The sequence below is a fragment of the Pseudorca crassidens genome, chromosome 1 (genome assembly GCF_039906515.1).
Source record: "Pseudorca crassidens isolate mPseCra1 chromosome 1, mPseCra1.hap1, whole genome shotgun sequence".
Taxonomy (NCBI): Eukaryota; Metazoa; Chordata; class Mammalia; order Artiodactyla; family Delphinidae; genus Pseudorca; species Pseudorca crassidens.
Genome location: NC_090296.1, coordinates 86,707,572 through 86,731,281, shown reverse-complemented (window position 1 = coordinate 86,731,281; position 23,710 = coordinate 86,707,572). Strand labels below are relative to the sequence as shown.

Genomic DNA, 23,710 nt, shown 5'->3' with positions numbered 1-23,710 from the left:
TTCAGTGATCTCTTGGTTATTTAGCAGTGTTGTTTAGCCTCCATGTGTTTGTATTTTTTACAGATTTTTTTCTTGTAATTGATATCTAGTTTCATGGCATTGTAGTCAGAAAAGATACCTGATACAATTTCAGTTTTCTTAAATTTACCAGTGCTTGGTTTGTGACCCAAGATATGATCTGGCCTCGAGAATGTTGCATGAGCACTTGAGAAGAAAGTGTATTCTGCTGTTTTGGAATGGAATGTCCTATAAATATCAATTAAGTCTATCTTGTTTAATGTATCATTTAAAGCTTGTATTTCCTTATTTATTTTCATTTTGGATGATCTGTCCATTGGTGAAAGTGTGGTGTTAAAGTCCCCTACTATGGTTGTGTTACTCTCGATGTCCCCTTTTATGGCTGCTAGCCTTTGCCTTATGTATGGAGGTGCTCCTATGTTGGGTGCATAAATATTTACAATTGTTATATCTTCTTGGATTGAGCCCGTGATCATTATGTAGTGTCCTTCTTTTTCCCTTGTAATAGTCTTTATTTTAAAGTCTATTTTGTCTGATATGAGAATTGCTACTCCAGCTTTCTTTTGATTTCCGTTTGCATGGAATATCTTTTCCCATCCCCTTACTTCCAGTCTGTATGTGTCCCTAGGTCTGAAGTGGTTCTCTTGTAGACAGCATGTATATGGGTGTTGTTTTTGTATCCATTCAGCTAGTCTGTGTCTTTTGGAGTATTTAATTCATTTACATTTAAGGTAGTTATCAATATGTATCTTCCTATTACTATTTTCTTAATTGTTTTGTGTTTGTTATTGTAGATCTTTTTCTTCTCTTGTGTTCCTGCCTAAAGAAGTTCCTTTAGCATTTGTTGTAAAGCTGGTTTGGTGATGCTGTATTCTCTTAGCTCTTGATTGTCTGTAAAGGTTTTAATTTCTCTATTGAATCTGAATGAGATCCTTGCTGGGCAGAGTAATCTTCGTTGTAGGTTTTTCCCTTTCATCTCTTTAAATATGTCTTGTCACTCCCTTTTGGCTTGCAGACTTCCTGCTGAAAGATGAGCTGTTAACCTTATGGGGATTCCCTTGTTTGTTTGTTGTTTTTCCCTTGCTGCTTTTAATATTTTTTCTTTGTTTTTAGTTTTTGATAGTTTGATTAATATGAGTCTTGGCATGTTTCTCTTTGGATTTATCCTGTATGGGACACTCTGGGCTTTCTGGGCTTGATTAACTATTTCCTATCCCATATTAGGCAAGTTTTGAACTAAAATCTCTTCAAATATTTTCTCAGACCCTTTCTTTTTTTCTTCTTCTTCTGGGACCCCTATACTTCGAATGTTGGTGCATGTAATGTTGTCCCAGAGGTCTCTGAAACTGTCCTCAATTCTTTTAACTCTTTTTTCTTTATTCTTCTATGCAGTACTTATTTCCACTGTTTTATCTTCCAGGTCACTTATCCGTTCTTCTGCCTCAGTTATTCTGCTTTTGCTTCCTTCTAGAGCAATTTTAATTTCACTTATTGTGTTGTTCATCATTGTTTGTTTGCTCTTTAGTTCTTCTAGGTCCTTGTTAAGGGTTTCTTGTATTTTCTCCATTCTCTTTCCAAGATTTTGGATCATCTTTACTCTCATTACTCTGAATTCAATTTCAGGTAGACTGCCTATTTCCTCTTCATTTGTTTGGTCTGGTTGGTTTTTACCTTGCTCCTTCAGCTACTGTGTATTTCTCTGTCTTCTCATTTTGCTTAAGTTACTGTGTTTGGGGTCTCTTTTTCGCAGGCTGCATGTTCTTAGTTCCCACTGTTTTTGGTGTCTTCTCCCAGAGGCTAAGGTTCGTTTAGTTGGGTTGTGTAGGCTTCCTGGTGGAGGGGACTGGTGCCTGTGTTCTGGTGCATGATGGTGGATCTTGTCTTTTTGGTGGGCAGGACTACGTCCGGTGGTGTGCTTTGGGGTGTGTGTTACCTTATTATGATTTTAGGCTGCCTCTCTGTTAATGGGTGGGTTTGTGTTCCTGTCTTGCTAGTGTTTGGCATAGGGTGTCTGGCACTGTAGCCTGCTGGTCGTTGCGTGGAGCTGTGTCTTAGCATTGAGGTGGAGATCTCTTGGAGAGCGTTTGTTGTTTGACATTAAATGGAGCCAGGAGGTCTCCGGTGGACCAATGTCCTGAACTCGGTTCTCCCACCTCAGAGCCACAGGCCTGACACCCGGCCAGAGCACCATGACCCTGTCAGCCACATGGCTCAGAAGAAAAGGGAGAAAAAAATAAGGTAAAATAGAGTTATTATAATAATAATTATTAAAAATAAAAAAATTAAAAAGTAATAAAAAAAGAAAAAAAAAGAAAGAAAGAAATGAGAGCAACCAAACCAAAAAACAAATCCACCAATGGTAACAAATGCTAAAAGCTATACTAAAACAAAAAGAAAATCAAAAACGCACAGACAGAACCCTAGGAGAAATGATAAAAGCAAAGACAGACAAAAATCACACAAAGAAGCATACACACACACACTCACAAAAAGAGAAAAGGGAAAAAAATATATATCTATATACAAAAAAAAAAGGAGGAAGAGAGCAACCAACTCAATAAACAAATCTACCAATGATAATAAACTCTAAATACTAAACTAAGATAAACATAAAACCAGAAACAAATTAGATGCAGAAAGCAAACCTCACGTCTACAGTTGCTCCCAAAGTCTCCCGCTTCAATTTTGAGATGATTCGTTGTATATTCAGGTATTCCACAGATGCAGGGTACATCACGTTGATTGTGAGGATTTAACCCACTGCTCCTGAGGCTGCTGGGAGAGATTTCCCTTTCTCTTCTTTGTTCACACAGCTCTTGGGGTTCAGCTTTGGATTTGGCCCCGCCTCTGCGTGTAGGTCGCCTAAGGGCGTCTGTTCCCCGAGACAGGACGAGGTTAAATTAGCAAGTGATTAGGGGGCTCTGGCTCACTCAGCCTGGGGGAAGGGAGGGGTATGGAATGTGGGGCAAGCCTGCAGCGGCAGAGGCCAGCCTGACCTTGCAACAGCCTGAGGTGTGCCATGTGTTCTCCCTGGGAAGTTGTCCCTGGATCACGGGACCTTGGCAGTGGCGGGCTGCACAGGCTCCCAGGAGGGGGGATGTGGATAGTGACCTGTGCTTGCACACAGGCTTCTTGGTGGCTGCAGTAGCAGCCTTAGGTTTTCCTGCCTGTCTCTAGTGTCCGCGCTGATAGCCGCGGCTCGCGCCCATCTGTAGAGTTCGTTTAGGCAGTGCTCTGAATCCCCTCTCCTCACTCACCCCGAAACAATGGTCTCTTGTCTCTTAGCCAGTTCCAGACTTTTTCCTGGACTGTCTCCCAACTAGCTGTGGCGCACCAGCCCGCTTCAGGCTGTGTTCACGCCGCCAACCCCAGTCCTCTCCCTGGGATCTGACCTCCGAAGCCCGAGCCTTAGCTCCCAGCCCCGACCCGTCCCGGTGGGTGAGCAGACAAGCCTCTCAGGCTGGTAAGTGCTGGTCCGCACCGATCCTCTTTGTGGGAATCTCTCCACTTCGCCTTCTGCACCCCTGTTGCTGTGCTCTTCTCCATGGCTCCGAAGCTTCCCCCCTTTCACCCCACGTCTCCACCAGTGAAGCGGCTTCCTAGTGTGTCGAAACTTTTCCTCCTTCACAGCTCCCTCCCAGAGGTACAGGTCCTGACCCTATTCTTTTGTCTGTTTTTTCTTTTTTCTTTTGCCCTACTCAGGTATGCAGGGAGTTTTTTGCCTTTTGGGAAGTCTGAGGTCTTCTGCCAGCGTTCAGTAGGTGTTCTGTAGGAGTTGTTCCACATGTAGATGTATATCTGATGTATTTGTGGGGAGGAAGGTGATCTCCGCGTCTTACTCCTTTGCCATCTTGAAGGTCTCCCTGCCTTGTAAATTCTTAATTCTAATTAAATGTCAGGTTAGAAAACTCCTTAGACAAGTTTTATTAGTTTATCATAGCTGAATAGAATTCTCATTCCTTTTCTTTGCCTTGAAAATTGTTTTTTAACACTTCAAGGGGACACCTGTTAATTTACTTTAAGATACAGTGGACAAGTATATGTTAACTGTGTCGAAACTCTTTATGATTTTATAAACGTTATCTAGCCTTTGTTTTTACAGACTGAAGAGTCCTAATTTTCCATCCCTATTATTTTTTCTAGGATTCCTTCATTCTTTTGGTAAGTTTTTGCCTAGATAACACTACCCAGTGGTCTGAATAATCAGTCTCACATCTTGGCACAAGGGTGTTCCTGTGCCAAAAGGGCCAGGACCTTAGCTACCATAGATAGCTGTGGGTTGGTGCCCTATGCTCTACTGGCAAGTTGGGTTAGTGTATGATAAATATACTTCTTAGTTTCCTCCTATTTCTGTGTAATTTCATAGAAGGGGTAGCTTAATTTAAGAAGTAGGGGCATGTTCATTTTAATATAGATCCATTCTAAAATTCATCTTTCAGTATTTGGTTGTATGAAAAATTTGAAAAATGCACAGTGAGTAGCAGTATTGGGTAACAGTTACTCATGTTCATTTTGAGTAACAGAAGGTTTTAATTTTGATTAAAATAAAAAATTTATCCATTTTTTTCATGGTTGGTGCTTTTTCTGCCCTGTCCAAGAACTCTTTGCCCACCCATAGGATGTCAAAGAGTTTTCTCCTATGTTTTTGTCAAGAAATTTTAGTTTTATTTTATTTTTTAAAAAAATTTATTTATTTTTGGCTGCATTGGGTCTTCGCTTCTGCACACCTGCTTTCTCTAGTTGTGGAAAGTGGGGGCTACTCTTCATTGCAGTGCACGGCCTTCTCATCGTGTTGGCTTCTCTTGTTGCAGAGCACAGGCTCTAGGTGTGTGGGCTTCAGTAGTTGTGGCTCGTGGGCCCTAGAGCACAGGCTCAGTAGTTGTGGCACATGGGCTTAGTTGCTCCGTGGCATGTGGGATCTTCCTGGACCAGGGATCAAACCTGTGTCCCCTGCATTAGCAGGTGGATTCTTAACCACCGCGCCACCAGGGAAGTCCCAACAGTTTTATTTTTTAATATTTAAATCTTTTATTCATTTTGAATTAATTTTTGTGTGTGGTGTGAAGTACGGGTTGATGCCATAAGGATATCTAATTACTCCTGCACCAGTTTTTGAAAATGCTGTCTCTTTTGAATTATGTTGGTTCCTTTTAAAAAAATCAGTTGTCTTTATATGTGTGGATTCATTTTTAAACTCTCTCTTAGTTCCATTGATAAATATATTTATCTCAAAATATATATATATATTTATCTCAGTGCTAATTCCACAGTCTCATTTCTTATATCTTTTATAGTAAGTCCCGAAATCATGTAGTGTTAAGTCTTTTCTAAGTCCTTTACATTTTTTTTTTCTTGGCTGTGCTGTGCAGCTTGTGGGATTTTAGTTCCCCAACCAGGTATTGAACCTGGGCCATGGCAATGAAAGGGCCAAGTTGTAACCACTGGAATGCCAGGGAATTCCCTCCATATTCATTTTGGAATCAGCTTGTCAATTCTACAAGAAAGCTTTCTGGGATTGTGTAGAATCTGTAGCTCAGTTTAGGAAGTATAGACATCTCAGTATTGAATCTTTTAAGTAATGAACATGATGTAGCTCTTCATTTTTTTAGGTGTTTTAGAAATTTCTCTCAATAATGTTTAGTAGTTTTCAGTGTAGGGGTTTTTCACAATCTTTATTAAATTAACTCCCAAGTACTTTATGTTTTTTGATGCTATTGTAAATGCTGTTTTTTTAAAAATTTCATTTTCCAGTTTTTTGTTGCTAGTGTATAGAAATACAGGTGATCTTTATCTGTTGATCTTATATCTAATGAGTTTGCTCAATTCACTTACCATTTTTATGTGTGTTTTTTAACTGATTCCTTAGAGTTTTTTATGAAGAGTAATCATATTGTTTGTGAATAGAGACAGCTTTACTTTTTCCTTTGCAATCATCATGCCTTTTATTTATTTTTCTTGTTTTATTTCACTAGCTATGACCTGTAGTACAATATTGAATAGAAGAGAACAGGTATCCTTGCTTCATCCCTGGTCTTTGGAGGGAATGTATTATTGCAAATATTTTCTCTCAACCTGTTTCTCCTTTTCTTTTTCAAACTAGGTTCTTTTTTATTCACTGTGAAAATTTACATAAAGTAAATAACTGTTTATTCTACAGTTCTATGAGTTTTGACAGTTGCCAACAGTTGTGTAACCGTCACCATAATAGATACTACAGAACAGTTCCATTGCCCTCAAAAATTACATTGCTGCTACTTTGTAGTCAGCCCCTCGCAACCACTTTGCTATCCTCTATCTCGAGTAGTTTTGCCTTTTCTGGAATGTTATATAAATGGAATTATATAGCATATAGCCTTTAAAAATTTTTTAAAAATTTATAATATAACTTAAATGTGTACAAATATAAAACTACTATGAATGCCTTATACTTACAGTTTTAATTTAAGTATAAAACAAACATGAAATTCTAATAAAACCAGAAAGCCAACATATTTCAAATGAACAGTATTAATTAAATTGGAAGGATATTAACTGCAACTGAAATCACCACTGTTGGTTTGATACTAGAGAGTTCTGTTTCTCCTACCTCTCTTTTAGGCCTGCTGTTACTGAGTGGCATTAAAAATGTTGAGCTGGCTGTGTGGTTTGAGGTAATCACTTCACATTTAAGGCCAAATTGCCAACGAGTAATCCATGAAAGTCTTTTAACAGGGCATTTCTTGATACTTAGAAAGCTCTCTTGTTTGATTGAAGATAAGGGTGGTGGTATTGAAATCTGCATATAGTGTCTGTTAAACCCACTTATAGGGACTTCCCTGGCAGTCCAGTGGTTAAGACTCTGCACTCCCACTGCAAGGGGCGTGGGTTCGATCCCTGGTCGGGGAAGTAAGATCCCACATGCCTTGCAGCACAGCCAAAAAAGGAAAAACACCAAAGCCACTTATAATGGGAATCAGGAATTTGGCACAGAGGTGGGCTTTGCTCAGTTCACAGATACGCTGACAACATGAACATGGTCCCAACTGCTAAGAGGCAGTAGGACATACATAGCCTCTTGAGTTTGACTTCTTTTGATGTTGCATGCATTGATAATTCAGTCCTTTTATTGTTGAGCAGTATTCTATGGTTTGGATGTACAGTTTGTTTATAATCCACCAGTTGAAGGACACCTGAATCATTTCTAGTTTTGAGCGATAATGAATAAAATTGCTATAACTTCATGTACAATTGTCTGCGAACATAAGTTCTTGGGTAGATAACTAGGAGTTTGATTGCTGGGTCATATAGTAAGTATATATTTAACTTTGTAAGAAACTGCTAAACTCTTTCGTAAAGTGGATGTATAACGTTTTGAGTTCCTACCAGCACATTCCTTTTCCAGTTTTCTGCATCCTTGTTGATACTTGGTATTGCCAAATGTTTATTTAGGTATTATAGGTGTATCTCACTGTCATTTAAAAAAAATTTTTATTGGAGTATAGTTGCTTTACAATGTTGCGTTAGTTTCTACTGTACAGCAAAGTGAATCAGCTATACGTATACATATATCCCCTCTTTTTTGGATTTCCATCCCATTTAGGTTACCACAGAGCATTGAATAGAGTTCTCTATGCTACACAGTAGGTTCTCATTAATTATCTATTTTATACATAGTATCAGTAGTGTATATATGTCAATCCCAATCTCCCAATTCATCCTACCTACTCCCGCAACCCCTTGGTATCCATACGTTTGTTCTCTACGTCTTTGTCTCTATTCTGCTTTGTAAATGCGATTGTCTATAGCAATTTTTTCAGATTACATATATATACGTTAATATACGATACTTGTTTTTCTGACTTACTTCACTGTGTATGACAGTCTCTAGGTCCATCCACATCTGTACAAATGACCCAATTTTGTTCCTTTTTATGGCTGAGTAATATTCCATTGTATATCTGTACCACATCTTCTTTATCCATTCCTCTGTTGATGAACATTTATGTTGTTTCCATGTCATGGCTATTGTAAATAGTGCTGCAATGAACATTGGGGCGCACGTGTCTTTTCGAATTATGGTTTTCTCTGGATATATGCCCAGGAATGGGATTGCTGGGTCACATGGTAGTTCTATTTTTTAGTTTTTTAAGGAACCTCCATACTGTTCTCCACAGAGGCTGTATCAATTTACATTCCCACCAAAAGTGCAAGAGGGTTCCATTTTTTCCACACCCTCTCCAGCATTTATTGTTTATAGATTTCATGATGATGGCCATTCTGACTGGTGTGAGGTGATATCTCGTAGTTTTGATTTGCCTTTTTCTAATTATTAGTGATGTTGAGCATCTTTTCATGTGCCTCTTGGCCATCTCCATATCTTCTTTGGTGAAATGTCTCTTTAGGGCTTCTGCCCATTTTTAGATTGGTTTGTTTGCTTTTGATATTGAGATATATGATCTGTTTGTATATTTTGCAGATTAATCCTTTGTTACTTCTTTTTTTAATTAAAAAAAATTTAATGTAATTATTGATGTGGTTGACATTAGAGCTACCATTTTATTATTATTTTATCATTCAAATTTTATTTTTTAAAACAGCAATTTCTTATTAGTTATCTATTTTATACATATTAGTGTATATATGTCAATCCCAATCTCCCAATTCATCCCACCACCACCTACCTCCTCGCCACTTTGCTCCCTTGGTGTCCATACGTTTCTTCTATACATCTGTGTCTCTATTTGTGCCCTGCAAAACGTTTTATCAGTACCATTTTTCTAGGTTCCACATATATGCATTAATATATGATTTTTGTTTTTTTCTTTCTGACTTAACTTCACTCTCTATGACAGTCTCTAGATCCATCCACATCTCTACAAATGACCCAATTTCGTTCTGTTTTATGGCTGAGTAATATTCCAGTGTATATATGTACCACATCTTCTTTATCCATTCGTCTGTCGATGGGCATTTAGGTTGCTTCCATGGGGTGCATGTGTCTTTTCGAATTATGGTTTTCTCTGGGTGTATGCCCAGTAGTGGGATTACTGGGTCACATGGTAGTTCTATTTTTAGTTTTTTAAAGAACCTCCATACTGTTCTCCATAGTGGCTGTATCAATTTACATTCCCACCAACAGTGCAAGAGGGTCCCCTTTTCTCCACACCCTCTCCAGCATTTGTGGTTTGTAGATTTTCTGATGATGCCCATTCTGACTGGTGTCAGGTGATACCTCATTGTAGTTTTGATTTGCATTTCTCTAATATTAGTGATGTTGAGCAGCTTTTTTCATGTGCTTCTTGGCCATCTGTATGTCCTCTTTGGAGAAATGTCTATTTAGGTCTTCTGCCCATTTTTTGATTAGGTTGTTTGTTTTTTAATATTGAGCTGCATGAGCTGTTTATATATTTTGGAGATTAATCCTTTGTCCATTGATATGTTTGCAAATATTTTCTCCCATTCTGGGGGCTGTCTTTTCGTCTTGTTTGTAGTTTCCTTTGCTTTGCAAAAGCTTTTAAGTTTCATTAGGTCCCATTTGTTTGTTTTTATTTCCATTACTCTAGGAGGTGGATCAAAAAAGATCTTGCTGTGATTCTGTGATTTATGTCAAAGAGTGTTCTTCCTATGTTTTCCTCTAAGAGTTTTATAGTGTCTGGTCTTACATTTAGGTCTCTAATCCATTTTGAATTTATTTTTGTGTATGGTGTTAGGGAGTGCTCTAATTTCATCTTTTACATGTAGCTGTCCAATTTTCCCAGCACCACTTGTTGAAGAGACTGTCTTTTCTCCATTGTATATCCTTGCCTCCTTTGTCATAGATTAGTTGATCATGGGTGTGTGGGTTTATCTCTGGGCTTTCTATCGTATTCCATTGATCTTTGTTTCTGTTTTTGTGCCAGTACCATATTATCTTGATTACTGTAGCTTTGTAGTCTAATCTGAAGTCAGGGGGTCTGATTCCTCCAGCTCCATTTTTTTCCCTCGAGACTGCTTTGGCTCTTTGGGGTCTTTTGTGTCTCCATAGAAATTTTAAGATTTTTTGTTCCAGTTCTGTAAAAGATGCCATTGGTAATTTGATAGGGATTGCATTGAATCTGTAGATTGCTTTGGGTAGTGTAGTCATCTTCACAATATTGATTCTTCCAATCCAAGAACATGGTATATCTCTCCATCTGTTTGTGTCATCTTTGGTTTCTTTCATCAGTGTCTTATAGTTTTCTGCATACAGGTCTTTTGTCTCCTTAGGTAGGTTTATTCTTAGGTATTTTATTCTTTTTGTTGCTATGGTGAATGAGATTATTTCCTTAATTTCTCTGTCTGATCTTTCGTTGTTAGTGTATAGGAATGCAGGAGATTTCTGTGCATTAATTTTGTATCCTGGAACTTTACCAAATTCATTGATTAGCTCTGGTAGTTTTCTGGTAGCATCTTTAGGATTCTCTATGTATAGTATCATGTCATCTGCAAACAGTGACAGTTTTACTTCTTCTTTTCCAATTGATATTCCTTTTATTTCTTTTTCTTCTCTGACTGCTGTGGCTAGCACTTCTAAAACTATGTTGATTAATAGTGGTGAGAGTGGACATCCTTGGCTTGTTCCTGATCTTAGAGGAAATGCTTTCAGTTTTTCACCATTGAGAATGATGTTTGCTGTTGGTTTGTCATATATGGCCTTTCTTATGTTGAGGTAGGTTCCCTCTATGCCCACTTTCTGGAGAGTTTTTATCATAATTGGGTGTTGAATTTTGTCAAAAGCTTTTTCTGCATCTATTGAGATGATCATATGGTTTTTATTCTTCAATTTGTTAATATGGTGTATTGCATTGATTGATTCGCATATATTGAAGAATCCTTGCATCCCTGGGATAAATCCCACTTGATCATGGTGTATGATCCTTTTAATGTGTTGTTGGATTCTGTTTGCTAGTATTTTGTTGAGGATTTTTGCATCTATATTCATCAGTGATATTGGTCTGTAATTTCCTTTTTTGTAGTATCTTTGTCTGGTTTTTGTATCAGGGTGATGGTGGCTTCATAGAATGAGTTTTGGAGTGTTCCTTCCTCTGCAAGTTTTTGCAAGAGTTTGAGAAGGATGGGTGTTAGCTCTTCTCTAAATGTTTTGTAGAATTCACCTGTGAAGCCATCTGGTTCTGGGCTTTTGTTTGTTGGAAGATTTTTTTTTTTTGCGGTACGCGGGCCTCTCACTGTTGTGGCCTCTCCCGTTGCGGAGCACAGGCTCCGGACGCGCAGGCCCAGCGGCCATGGCTCACGGGCCCAGCCGCTCCGCGGCATGTGGGATCTTCCCGGACCGGGGCACGAACCCGTGTCCCCTGCATCGGCAGGCGGACTCTCAACCACTGTGCCACCAGGGAAGCCCTTGGAAGATTTTTAATTACAGTTTCAATTTCATTACTTGTGATTGGTCTGTTCATATTTTCTGTTTCTTCCTGGTCCAGTCTTGGAAGGTTATGCCTTTCTAAGAGTTTGTCCATTTCTTCCAGGTTGTCCATTTTATTGTCATAGAGTTGCTTGTAGTAGTCTCTTATGATGATTTGTATTTCTGTGGTGTCTGTTATAATTTCTCCATTTTCATTTCTAATTTTATTGATTTGAGTCCTCTCCCTCTTTTTCTTGATGAGTCTGGCTAAAGGTTTATCAATTTTGTTTATGCTCTCAAAGAACCAGCGTTTTTTTTTTTTTTTTGGCGGTATGCGACTCTCTCACTGTTGTCGCCTCTCCTGTTGCAGAGCACAGGCTCTGGACGCGCAGGCTCAGCGGCCATGGCTCATGGGCCCAGCCGCTCCGCAGCCTGTGGGATCTTCCTGGACCGGGACACGAACCTGTGTCCCCTGCATCGGCAGGCGGACTCTCAACCACTGCGCCACCAGGGAAACCACAGAGAACCAGCTTTTAGTTTTATTGATCTTTGCTGTTGTTTTCTTTGTTTCTATTTCATTTATTTCTGCTCTGATGTTTATGATTTCTTTCCTTCTGCTAACTTTGTGTTTTGTTTGTTCTACTTTCTGTAGTTCCTTTAGGTGTAAGGTTAGATTGTTTATTTGAGATTTTTCCTGTTTCTTGACGTAGGCTTGTGTTTCTGTAAACTTCCCTCTTAGAACTGCTTTTGCTGCATCCCACAGGTTTTGGATCGTTGTGTTTTTGTTGTAATTTGTTTGTAGGTATTTTTTGATTTCGTCTTTGATTTCTTCAGTGATCTTTTGGTTCTTTAGTAGCATATTGTTTAGCCTCCGTGTGTTTGTGTTTTTTACGGTTTTTTTCTCCGTAATTGATTTCTAATCTCATAGTATCGTGGTCAGAAAAGATGCTTGATACGATTTCAGTTTTCTTAAATTTACCAAGGGTTGATTTGTGACCCAAGATGTGATCTGTCCTGGAGAATGTTCCATGTGCACTTCAGAAGAAAGTGTATTTTGCTGCTTTCGGATGGATTGTCCTATAGTTATCAATTACGTCTATCTGGTTTAATGTGTCATATAAGGCTTGTGACTCCTTATTAGTTTTCTTTCTGGATGATCTATCTGTTGGTGTAAGTGTAGTGTTGAAGTCCCTCACTATTGTGTTACTGTCGATTTCCACTATTTTGGCTGTCAGCATTTGCCTTATGTATTGAAGTGCTTCTGTGTTGGGTGCGTACATATTTACAATTGTTATATCCTCTTGGATTGATCCCTTTATCATTATGTTGTGTCCTTTGTTGTAACAGTCTTTATTTTAAAGTCTATTTTGTCCTATATGAGTATTGCTACTCCAGCTTTCTTTTGATTTCTATTTGCATGGAATATCTTTTTCCATCCCCTCACTTTCAGTTTGTATGTGTCCCTAGGTCTGAAGTGGGTGTTTTGTGGGCAACATATATACAGATCTTGTTTTTATATTCATTCAGCCACTTTGTGTCTTTTGGTTGGAGCATTTAATCCATTTACATATAAAGTAATTATCAATATGTATGTTCCTGTTACCATTTTTTAAATTGTTTTGGGTTTGTTTTTGTAGGTCTTTTTCTTCTCTTGTGTTTCCTACCTAGAGAAGTTCTTTTAGCATTTGTTGTAAAGTTGGTCTGGTGGTGCTGAATTCTCTTAGCTTTTGCTTGTCTGTAAAGCTTTTGATTTCTCTGTGAGATCTGAGTGAGAGCCTTGCTGGCTAGAGTAATCTTGGTTGTAGATTTTTCCCTTTCATCACTTTAAATATATCCTGCCACTCTCTTCTGGCCTATAGAGTTTCTGCTGAAAGATCAGCTGATAACCTTGCATGGATTCCCTTGTATGTTATTTGTTGTTTTTCCCTTGCTGCTTTTAATATTTTTTCTTTGTATTTAATTTTTGATAGTTTGATTAATATGTGTCTCAGCATTTTTCTCCTTGGGTTTATCCTGCCTGGACTCCCTGCGCTTCCTGGACTTGATTGACTATTTCCTTTCCCATGTTAGGAAAGTTTTCAACAATAATCTCTTCACATTTTTTTCAGACCCTTTCTCTTCCTGTTCTTCCTCTGGGACCACTATAATTCGAATGTTGGTGCGTTTAATGTTGTCCCAGTGGTCTCTGAGACTGTCTTCAATTCTTTTCATTCTTTTTTCTTTATTCTGCTCCTTGGCTGTTATTTCCACCATTCTATCTTCCAGGTCACTTATCCGTTCTTCTGCCTCAGTTATTCTGCTATTGATTCCTTCTATTTTGTTTTTTAATTTCAGTTATTGTGTTGTTCATCACTGTTTGTTTGTTCTTTAGTTTTTATAGGTCTCTGTTAAACATTTCTTGTATTTTCTCCATTCTGTTTCCAAGATTTTGGGTCATCTTTACTATCATTACTCTGAATTCTTTTCATGTGGACTGCCTATTTCCTCTTCATTTGTTTGGTCTGGTGGGTTTTTACCTTGCTCCTTCATCTGCTGCGTATTTCTGTGTCTTCTCCTTTGTCTAACTTACTGTGTTTGAGGTCTCCTTTCCGCAGGTTGCAGGGTCATAGTTCCTCTTGCTTCTGGTGTCTGCCCCCAGTGGGTGAGTTTGGTCCAGTGACTTGTTTAGGCTTCCTGGTGGGAAGGACTGGCGCCTGCGTTTTGGTGGGTGGAGCTGGATCTTTTCCCTGTGATGGACAGGGCTGTGTCAGGTGGTGTGTTTTGGGGTGTCTGTGGCCTTAGTACGACTTTAGGCAGCCTGTGTGCTGATGGTTGGGTTTGTGTTCCTGTCTTGTTTGTTGTTTGTCGTGGGGTGTCCAGCAGTGGAGCCTGCAGGCAGTTGGGTGGAGTCGGGTCTTGGAGTTGAGATGGAGACTCCCGGGAGAGCTCTGGGGCCAGGAATTCTCTGGCATTCCAGTTTCCTGGGCTCGGCACTCCCACCTCAGAGGCTCAGGCCTGACCCCCTGCCTGGAAACCAAGACCCCGCATGCCACACAGCTCAGCAAAAATGGGGGAAAAAAAAAGAAAAGAAAGAAATAAAAGGGTAGGAAGAAAACAAATGAAAACAAACAGACATACAAAACTCGGGACAAATAGCAAAGACAAAAACAAGCAAGAAGCAACAGCAACAATTAAAAAGAAAGAAACAAACAAAGGAAGAGACAAACAAAACCCCAAATGGTAAAAGTAAAACCAAACAGAAACAAAAATAATCTCTCTCACACACACACACACACACACACACACGCGCGCGCGCGCACACACACACACACACACGTACAAAATAAGAAACCAAAACATAAAACAGAGAAAATGAAAAAGAACAGCCAGACCAACAAAAGAATCCCAAAACAAAATTAAACAATTAAAAGCAAAACTAACCAGAAAAACAAAAACAAAAGCAGAATGCAAATTGAAGGAAAAAGCAAGGAATACAAAACAAACACACAAAAACAATAAATAAAAGTTAAATAGCACAAAGAAAAAAAAAGCAAGTTAAAAACACAGAACAACAAAAAAGTAATGTAGAAATAGAAAAAATATATTATAAATTTAAAAAACTAAATAAAAACAAATAATAAAATATACAGGACAAAACAAAACATTAAAAAAATAGTAATAATTATATTTTCCTGGGGTCTCAACTGTCAGTGTCCTTGCCCTCACCTTGAGTCACAGCCAACCTCTGTATCCCCAGACCACCCTACAAAACCTCTAGGTAGGTTTCTGGTCTCTCTCTGGGTACTGGGGGACAGCTAGGACTCTGACATGGCCCAACTCTTGGGTGTACTAGTCCCCAAAGTCCATAGCTGCTAGCACTAGACTGGTTTCTGTTCTGGGAACACTCGTTGTCCGTTCAGATATTTCATAGATGGAGGATTTACCAAGACGATCGCGGGGATTTAACGTGCAGTTTGTGTAGCTGCACGGAAAGATTTTTGTTCCTCTTCTTTAGTCGCCCCGCCCCTGGGGCTCAGCTGTGGTTTTAACCCCACCTTTGCGTGTGTGCCACCCACCGGAGTCTGCTTCCGAGGCTGCCTTGGAGCCCTCAGGTCTGCTCTGGTGAGGACAGGGCGCGGAGGTGGCATGACTGCCTGGGTCTTGGGGGCCCTGGCAGCAACAGGTACGCAGGAAAACTGGTGGCCACGGGCATGAGAGATCTGGCCCTAGTGGGAGCCTTTCCTAGCGCCTGGTGACCGGCATGAGAAGGTCAGTTCTGGCAGCTTTTCCTAGCGCCTGTTGGGGCAGGGGTCAGTGCGTGGGGAGAGAGAGGCTGCTGTGGTGGTTCCACCCACTGCACGTCATTCAACAGTGGTGCCTTGCTTCTATGGCAGTTTGGGTTTCCTTCATAAGTGTCCCGGTTGCTGATTTCCTCCCTCCTGTCCCCTCAGGCTGTCTCCTTGCAGCCAACAGCAGTTCTCCCCCCAGGTTTGCTTTCTAATCCCCATGTTCCAGCTCTCAGCCCCCGTGTGAACTGGCAGACACACGTCCCAGTCTGGGGCACACAGGCCTGTGGCACTGACCATCTGTGTAGGTCTCACTCTGTCCCGTCTGCTACAGACCAGCCATTTCATCCTCCTCTGACAGCCTCAGATGTTCGCCTTCTGTCCCAAGTGATTTCCCCATCAGTGAGGGGGCTTCCCCGGATGCGGGAACCTCTGTGCTTCAGCTCCCCTGAGGGGCACAGATCCTGTCCCACTTTTTCTCCTCTTATTTTTCCCTTCTTACTTTCATCCTACCCAGTTATGCAGGGGTGTTTCTTGTCGTTTCTGGTGTCCGAGGTCTTCTGCTAGTGTTCAGCCGGTGTTCTTTGAGAATTGTTCCATCTGTAGATGTATTCTTGATGCTTTTGTGGAGAGAGATGAACTCCACGTCCTTCTACTCCGCCGCCATCTTGGTTTCTCCTCATTGTTGTCTTAATTTGCGCTTCTCTAATGATTTAATGATGTTGAACATGTTTTCATGTATAAATAAGCATGGCAGAAATGCCATCTGTAACAGTTTCTTTTGAAGAGCAGAAGGTTTTACTTTTGCTGAGGTCCAATTTATCTGTTTTTTTCTTTTATGGTTAGTGCTTTTTGTGTTCTGAAAACTCTGGCACTCATTCATTTTGATCTCTCATTAAACGCTATGGTTCCTTTAAATAATTAAACTACTAGAGAGTAAATCCTAAGAGTTTTTATCACAAGGAAAAACACTTTTTTTTTTCTATTCATTTAATTTTGTTTCTGTGTGAGATGATAGATGTTCACTAAAACTATTGTGGTGATCATTTCATGATATATGTAAGTCAGATAATTATGCTGTATACCTTAAACTTATAAGTGCTATATGTCAATTATATCTCAATAAAATTGTAAGAAGAAAATAAAATAGTTAAACTACTGGTATGGGGAATACTTTGTCTCTACAGCCTTTGACTGATAATAGAATCTTCACACACCAGGAGTTGACCATTTCAGAAGGGAAGAGTAATTCTCCATCCACTATAGCTGCACTTCTTTTTTCCAGATATCTGTGATATGGGGACAACCACTTATTTCCAAGCCTTTTTTTAAAAAAAAAATCATTTACTTTCCTTTTGTATTGGTGAAGTATAAAGGAAGAATATATTGTAAATCAGTTCCTCTGAAACTACACAATTACTGGTGCCCCTAGATTTTTAAGAAGGAACTTGTAACAAAGTTTAATTTTTGTTTTGTTTTGTTTTTCAGTGGTGGCATCAGCAAATTGATTTTCATACTACTTTCTTGAACCATTTGGCACGATTGGTGCCCGAAATTTATTTTGCTGAAATGGAACCAGACTTGGAAAAGCAGGAGGAGAATATACAAATGTCAATAGTCACTCCACTGGAATGGTACTTATTTGGAGAAGATCCAGATATTTGCTTAGAGAAATTGAAGCACAGTGGAGCATTTCAACTCTGTGGGAAGGTTTTCAAAAGTGGAGAGACAACATATTCTTGTAGGTAAGATTTAGAAATGTACAGGATTGGTTATAATAACAACTTGGTGTTCTGTATGTATTTTATGATGTACCTTTCTTGGTATATTACTATTTATAATATATTTAATTCTACATAATTTACTTTGTTTTATTGTGCACTATGTTTGTTTTTGCTAATACAGCTTGTTTTTAAATATATGACTTAAACAGTTCTCTCACTTTTTCTTCCTGTTCTCCAGAAGTATATAAGAGATATATTTTTGCCTTGTTTATAACATAGTCCATACACCCTTATCTGAAACTCTTGGTGCCACATGTATTTCAGAATTCTGAATACTTCCCTAGTGGAGTCAGGTCAGGATCCTGTAATCAAACAGAGCATTTCTGTAAGAAACCTATGACTGTTCACAGCAAGTGGTATAAATAAAGTCTATAGTCCCTTGTCATTTCAGGTCATTTTTCCGCCACCAAGTGAGATTTGGTATCAGAGGGTTGTGGACCTGTAGGAGCATTTGTAATTTAGTTGGATAGAAGAGGCCAGTGGTAAGGAAACTGGAAACAGCTTTAGGCTTTTTTTTTGCCTTTTGTGAGAGAGATTGACTTAACACAGCATGGTAACACAGAGAACTTTTTTATTCTCTACTCCTGCCTGAAACTTTTAACTTTTAGATCTTAACAACACTTTTAGTTTTTTTTTCTTTCTTTTTTTTTTTTCTTGCGGTACGCGGGCCTCTCACTGTTGTGGCTTCTCCTGTTGGGGAGCACAGGCTCCGGATGTGCAGGCTCAGCGACCATGGCTCACGGGCCCAGCCGCTCCGTGGCATGTGGGATCCTCCCAGACCGGGGCACGAACCCGTGTCCCCTGCATCAGCAGGTGGACTCTCAACCACTGCACCACCAGGGAGGCCCTTTTCTTTCTTTTATTAGAGGTTGTTTAGGTTAGGAATGTGAAGTTTTAGATTTTATACAGAGAATTGTTTTTTGCTTCACTGTAATTCTAGGTTTGACTGGTTTATGTATAGTTAACAGTTGTCTAGAACATACTGCTTTTCTTTATTCTCTTCCTTTCTCAGGAAACAGTCAGCTTTAGTATTTTATTTCTATTTTGCTATATGACAGTAAGTTTCATTTATCTTGTTATATATTTTTAGCTGAAGCCTGGTCAATTTCAGCTAAAGCATAGTAGATATTTGTAGACCTCATTTCTCCAAAAGGGTCATGGAGGCATTTTTAATTGTCACAGCTAGGGGAATGGTACTGGCATCTAGTGGGTAGAGACCAGGGTTGCTGCTTAAACATCCTATGGCACATGGACAGTCACCTATATCGCCAGCAAATAATTATTCAGTTCAAAATGTCAGTACTGCTGAGGTTGACAAATCCTGCTCTGAATAGGTTAGTAGATGATATTATATTTTAGAGGCTATTATTAGTCAGTTTTTACTTATTAGCCTATAAAAATTCATTTTTAAAACTGCCGAATTCCATCTCTTCAACTTTTCTAAATAAATATTTTAAAAATTAATTTTGCACTTTGCACTAATATATATTATTGTTAATGTTTCCTTGAAAGTATTAAATAAAATTTTACATTTTAGAAGTTTTTATTAGGAAAGAGATTAAGAGAGATTGAATTTAATTTATTCAGTAAATATTCATTGAACACCTGTTGTGTGCCAGGCACTGATCTACATGCTTGGGACATATCATTATAATAAAATAAATTAAAATCCTTTAATTTATGTTGCTTACATTCTAATGAATTTTGTCTTTAACCAAGCCTCATTTACCAGTGAACAATCAGTGTCTGTAAAATACATTCATAACTGTAATAGGGTAAGATGATGCAGAGAATGAAAAAAAGCTGATGATTTTTCAGAAAACTAATTTTGGTATATGTGCTACCAAATGGAGCACCAGAAAATGAATTTTTTTTTGAATTTTATTTATTTTTTATACATCAGGTTCTTACTAGTTATCTATTTTATACATATTAGTGTATATATGTCAATCCCAATTCATCACACCACCCCTACCACCCCCAACTTTCCCCCCTTTGTGTCCATATGTTTGTTCTCTACATCTGTGTCTCTATTTCTGCCTTGCAAACCGGTTCATCTGTACCATTTTTTAGATTCCACATATATGCATTAATATACAATATTTGTTTTTCTCTTTCTGACTTACTTCACTCTGTATGACAGTCTCTAGGTCCATCCGTGTCTCTACAAATGACCCAATTTCGTTCCTTTTTATGGCTGAGTAATATTCCACTGTATATATGTACCACAACGTCTTTATCCATTCGTCTGTCGATGGGCGTTTAGGTTGCTTCCATGACCTGGCTATTGAAAATAGTGCTTCAGTGAACATTGGGGTGCACGTGTCTTTTTGACTTTAAAGTCTTTATTGAATTTGTTAACAATACTGCTTCTGTTTTATGTATTGGTTTTTTGGCCACAAGGCATGTGGGAATCTTAGCTCCCCGATCAGGGATTGAACCCACACCCCCTGCCTTGGAAGGTGAAGTCTTAACCACTGGACTGCCAGGGAAGTCCCTGGAATTCAGTTTTTAAAGTATTTTCATAATCAGTTTGTGCATGATATAGGAAATTCATTCACATTATTTTATAGTCATACCTTGAGCATCAGCAGGAGTCATGTAAATTTTGGAGTCTGATTTTTAATCTTTTTCAGGGACTGTGCAATTGATCCAACATGTGTACTCTGTATGGACTGCTTCCAGAATAGTGTTCATAAAAATCATCGTTACAAGGTATGAAAATAGATGCCTAGAATCTCTAGATTGGCAGGAGTCTGATGGCCAGCTAGTCCAAATTCCTGACTAGTACTTGAGTTCCTGCTGTAACAGACCTGATTTGTGAACCTTTAGCTCTGGTTAAACATATCATGTGATAAGACATCTACTACTTCAAGATGCAGCTCCTTACAATTTTTTAATTTTTGAGATACATCATTTTTATGCAGAAGATTGTATAAAGCATATGAACAGCTTAAAGAATAACTATAAAATGAACACCTGTGTAACCACTACTTAGGTCAAGAAATGAGACATTTCCAGCTCTCAGTGGCCTCCCATTTGTTCCTTCTGGATCACCATCCTTCTCTCCTCCTTTGTGATAATCTCTCTCTCCTGTGTTTTGTGATAATCGTTTCCTTGATTTCCCTTTTAGCTTATCACCCAAATCATATTGAATGGTTCTGTTTTTGAATTCTGTACAGATGGAGTCATTCTGTATCTTTTTCTTGTTGAGTAGCTTTCACTCGGCATTAAGTATATACTTATATATATATACGCATATATATATTTTGTCCATTTACCTTATAGGGTTTAATAATCCATATTGTCTTTATTCATTGTACTGTATATAGATATGTAGATTGTTTCCAATTTGGGACTGTTATTGTATTAAAACAATTCTGCTGTGGACATTCTTATTTGTGTATTTTGGTACACATGTACAGGAGTTTATCCAGGGTATATATCTGGAATAGAATTGCTGAGTTCTAGGGTATATCTTAAGTCATAGTAGATAGTGTTTTCCAAAGTGGTTATACCAACACACACTTACAAGATTTGGTGTTGCTAGTCTTTTAAATTTTAGCCAGTTTGGTGGGTATATAATGGTATCACATGGTGGTCTTAGTTTAATTTTCTTAATTAGTAGTGAGGTTGAAGGATTTGCCTCTCCTGTGACATCTTCAGACAGCTTTGTTATTTTGAGCTGAAATGTATTTTTCAAGTAACAGTATTGGTTCTGTGCTCTGGGCTTGGGCAGATATAATAATTGATGTTTCTCTTTGTACATATAATATGCCGAAGGTCCCATGTAAATGTAAATAACATCTTAAAGTTATGTAGACTATTTCTTCCATAGAGCTGAAAGTGTGGTTCATGTTTTTAGACTGGCTTCAACATTAGTGCTTCTATCTCAGGAAATGATAAGCTTTAGATATATGTTATATATATATATGTATTTTTATTATTGTGCAAAAGAAAAAACATGAGGAGCCTATCATATAGTGTGGTTAAAATGTTTTCCTAACATTGCAAAGCTAATCAGTGATGGAATTTACAAAGTTGATCATTGGTTAATTTCATATTTCCCAGTCGTCTCCATTTATTATAGTTTTTTCCTTATGTTGGAGAACTAAAGAAAGGATGCCAGAAGTAGAGACAATGAGGAAGTTGTTAATTTCTTCTTAGTTTTAATCTGGGATGTTAAGGGGGAGAGATGCTGAAGTCTCAAGGCCAGAGTTTTCCAGTTGCCAAACTTTGGGATTTTGTGGTCCAGTACAATTTCACAAGACTTGGGTAAGACATAGGGTTTTCAAATTTTTATTTGGCTAGGGAAGTTCAATTTTAATTTTAAAAAGAGCACATGAACAGCAACCAAAAAATACCTACCATCTCCTATCATTTTATGAATTTAATTCCAAGAAAGTAGGATAATCTCAGACTAAAGAGCAGGTCTTTAGATTGCATACATGTAGCTCTGTTAAAGAGCTCATCACATTCCTTATTCCTTCCTTTTCTGATTTTCCGTGGACTGGTAAAACTTGTCTGTTAAATTTTAGGAACTTCTTCACTAAGCTACCTTCGAGTATTGAAAGTTTACCAGTCTACACTGCCACCACAAAGCACTCTTTTATGAAGCATGCTTAGGTTTATCATCTTTAGGTTTTTGCAGAGCTCTTCTTGTAGAGGGTGCGTACACAGCTTACTCAGGAACCCTTGAGTTTTCAGAAGGATGGGCTGTTATGTAACTAATAAAAAATTATGTTCATAAGCTTTTAAAAATATTACCCTTCAAAAGTGAGTGTGAAGAGAACAGAAGACTTTTGGTGGGAGAATAATTTGGTAGAGTCTTTCTGGAATACCTATTATGTGTGGTGAAATTTTTAAAGAAAAGTGAGGGAATGACTAATAAATACAATTCACGTAATAGTAACCTCCAGGGCAAGTGGATGATCACAGAGGGAACATCAACAGTATTAATATTCTCTTGTGTTAGATGCTGGATCATTTTATTATTATACTTTGTAACTTGCCTATACATTGTGTATATTCTTTTTATAATAAAAAACATAATAAAAGAAAAAATGAAGCCATTTAAAAAAAAGATGAGAAGAAATAAGAAGGGATCTGTGTTGCTGCAGAGAAGGGGAAGAAAAGAATAACGATGGGGATGCAGACCCAAGATCAGGTACTATGTGAAGAAAGCACCAAGAAAAACCTTTTGTCACAGAATAGCACAGAACAACTTTTGCAGTCCCCGGCACCACAGAGGAAGTGGGGCTGCTGCACGGAGATGGCATGGCAACTCTGTCCAGACCTGCTCCACCATGTCCAAGTTTTCCTTTAAAGTCACGCTGCTGTCTGCCTTACGGAGTACTCAGTGTTCCCAAAAGTACACCTTTCACAGCAGTCTTAAAGTCTGCAGCAGAAGAATGTAAAGTTCCTGCAGTGACATGTGCAGTTATTACCAACGATGAAATAGGAATAAATCCTGCACTGCTGGAAATGTTTTTCTGAAGCATGGTTCAGAACTGCGAATTAGGGAGTTCTCTGGTGGTCTAGTGGTTAGGACTCAGTGCTTTCACTGCTATGGCCCGAGTTCAGTCCCTGGTTAGGGAACTGAGATCCTGCAAGCCACACAGTGCGGCCAAAAAAAGAACTTTGAATTATTCTTAGAGATCGTGTTGGAAGTTCTGCTACTTGGAACATACGATTACCTTTCAGAATAAATATTGGTATTGTTGTTGTAAAATTGAAATCAGGCATTTAAAATACTGTGAAAACACCAATAGTTGATGAAATAATGAAAGGTGACTCTCCATCCCTTCTTGTTATTCACACTCTTCATGTGAAGAGAGAATGCTTCTGCGTTGTGGGTGTTATCACCACAGAAGATCATAGTTCTATCATTGCTACCTCACAACACACACAGGTGTTTCATTTGGGGTAAATGGATTACCCAACTGTGTTTTATAACTGGAGGATGCTTCTGATAATTCTTTCTGAGAACATTTGGAAAATTAAAATTTATTGAGTCTTCCTATTTGTCTTTGAGTTAAACATTTAAAAAGGATTGCTGTTTGCTTGATAGCACCTGACTTGCAGACACAAAAATAGTTCGTCTTGATTATATATTGTTTATGATAAAAAATCATATCAATGAATACTTAACTATCTTAACTTTTTATTGTTTTTTTAAAATTTTTATTTTTGGCTGCATTGGGTCTTTGTTGCTGCGTGTGGGCTTTCTCTAGTTGCAGTGAGTGGGGGCTGCTCTTTGTTGTGGTGCGTGGGCTTCTCATTGCAGT

The 23,710-nt window shown here is 38.5% G+C and overlaps 1 protein-coding gene across 4 annotated transcripts in view; it reads left to right on the top strand.

Moving 5' to 3' along the window:
* The window catches only part of UBR1 (ubiquitin protein ligase E3 component n-recognin 1), a 167,712-nt gene that overhangs the window by 21,499 nt on the left and 122,503 nt on the right, over positions 1–23,710 (top strand). For all 4 annotated transcript variants that reach the window (XM_067744775.1, XM_067744786.1, XM_067744769.1 and 1 more), the window contains 2 exons: positions 17,128–17,384; positions 20,060–20,138. In XM_067744775.1, the coding sequence (XP_067600876.1) occupies positions 17,128–17,384; positions 20,060–20,138 (336 nt within the window). The remainder of the gene's footprint in view (positions 1–17,127; positions 17,385–20,059; positions 20,139–23,710) is intronic.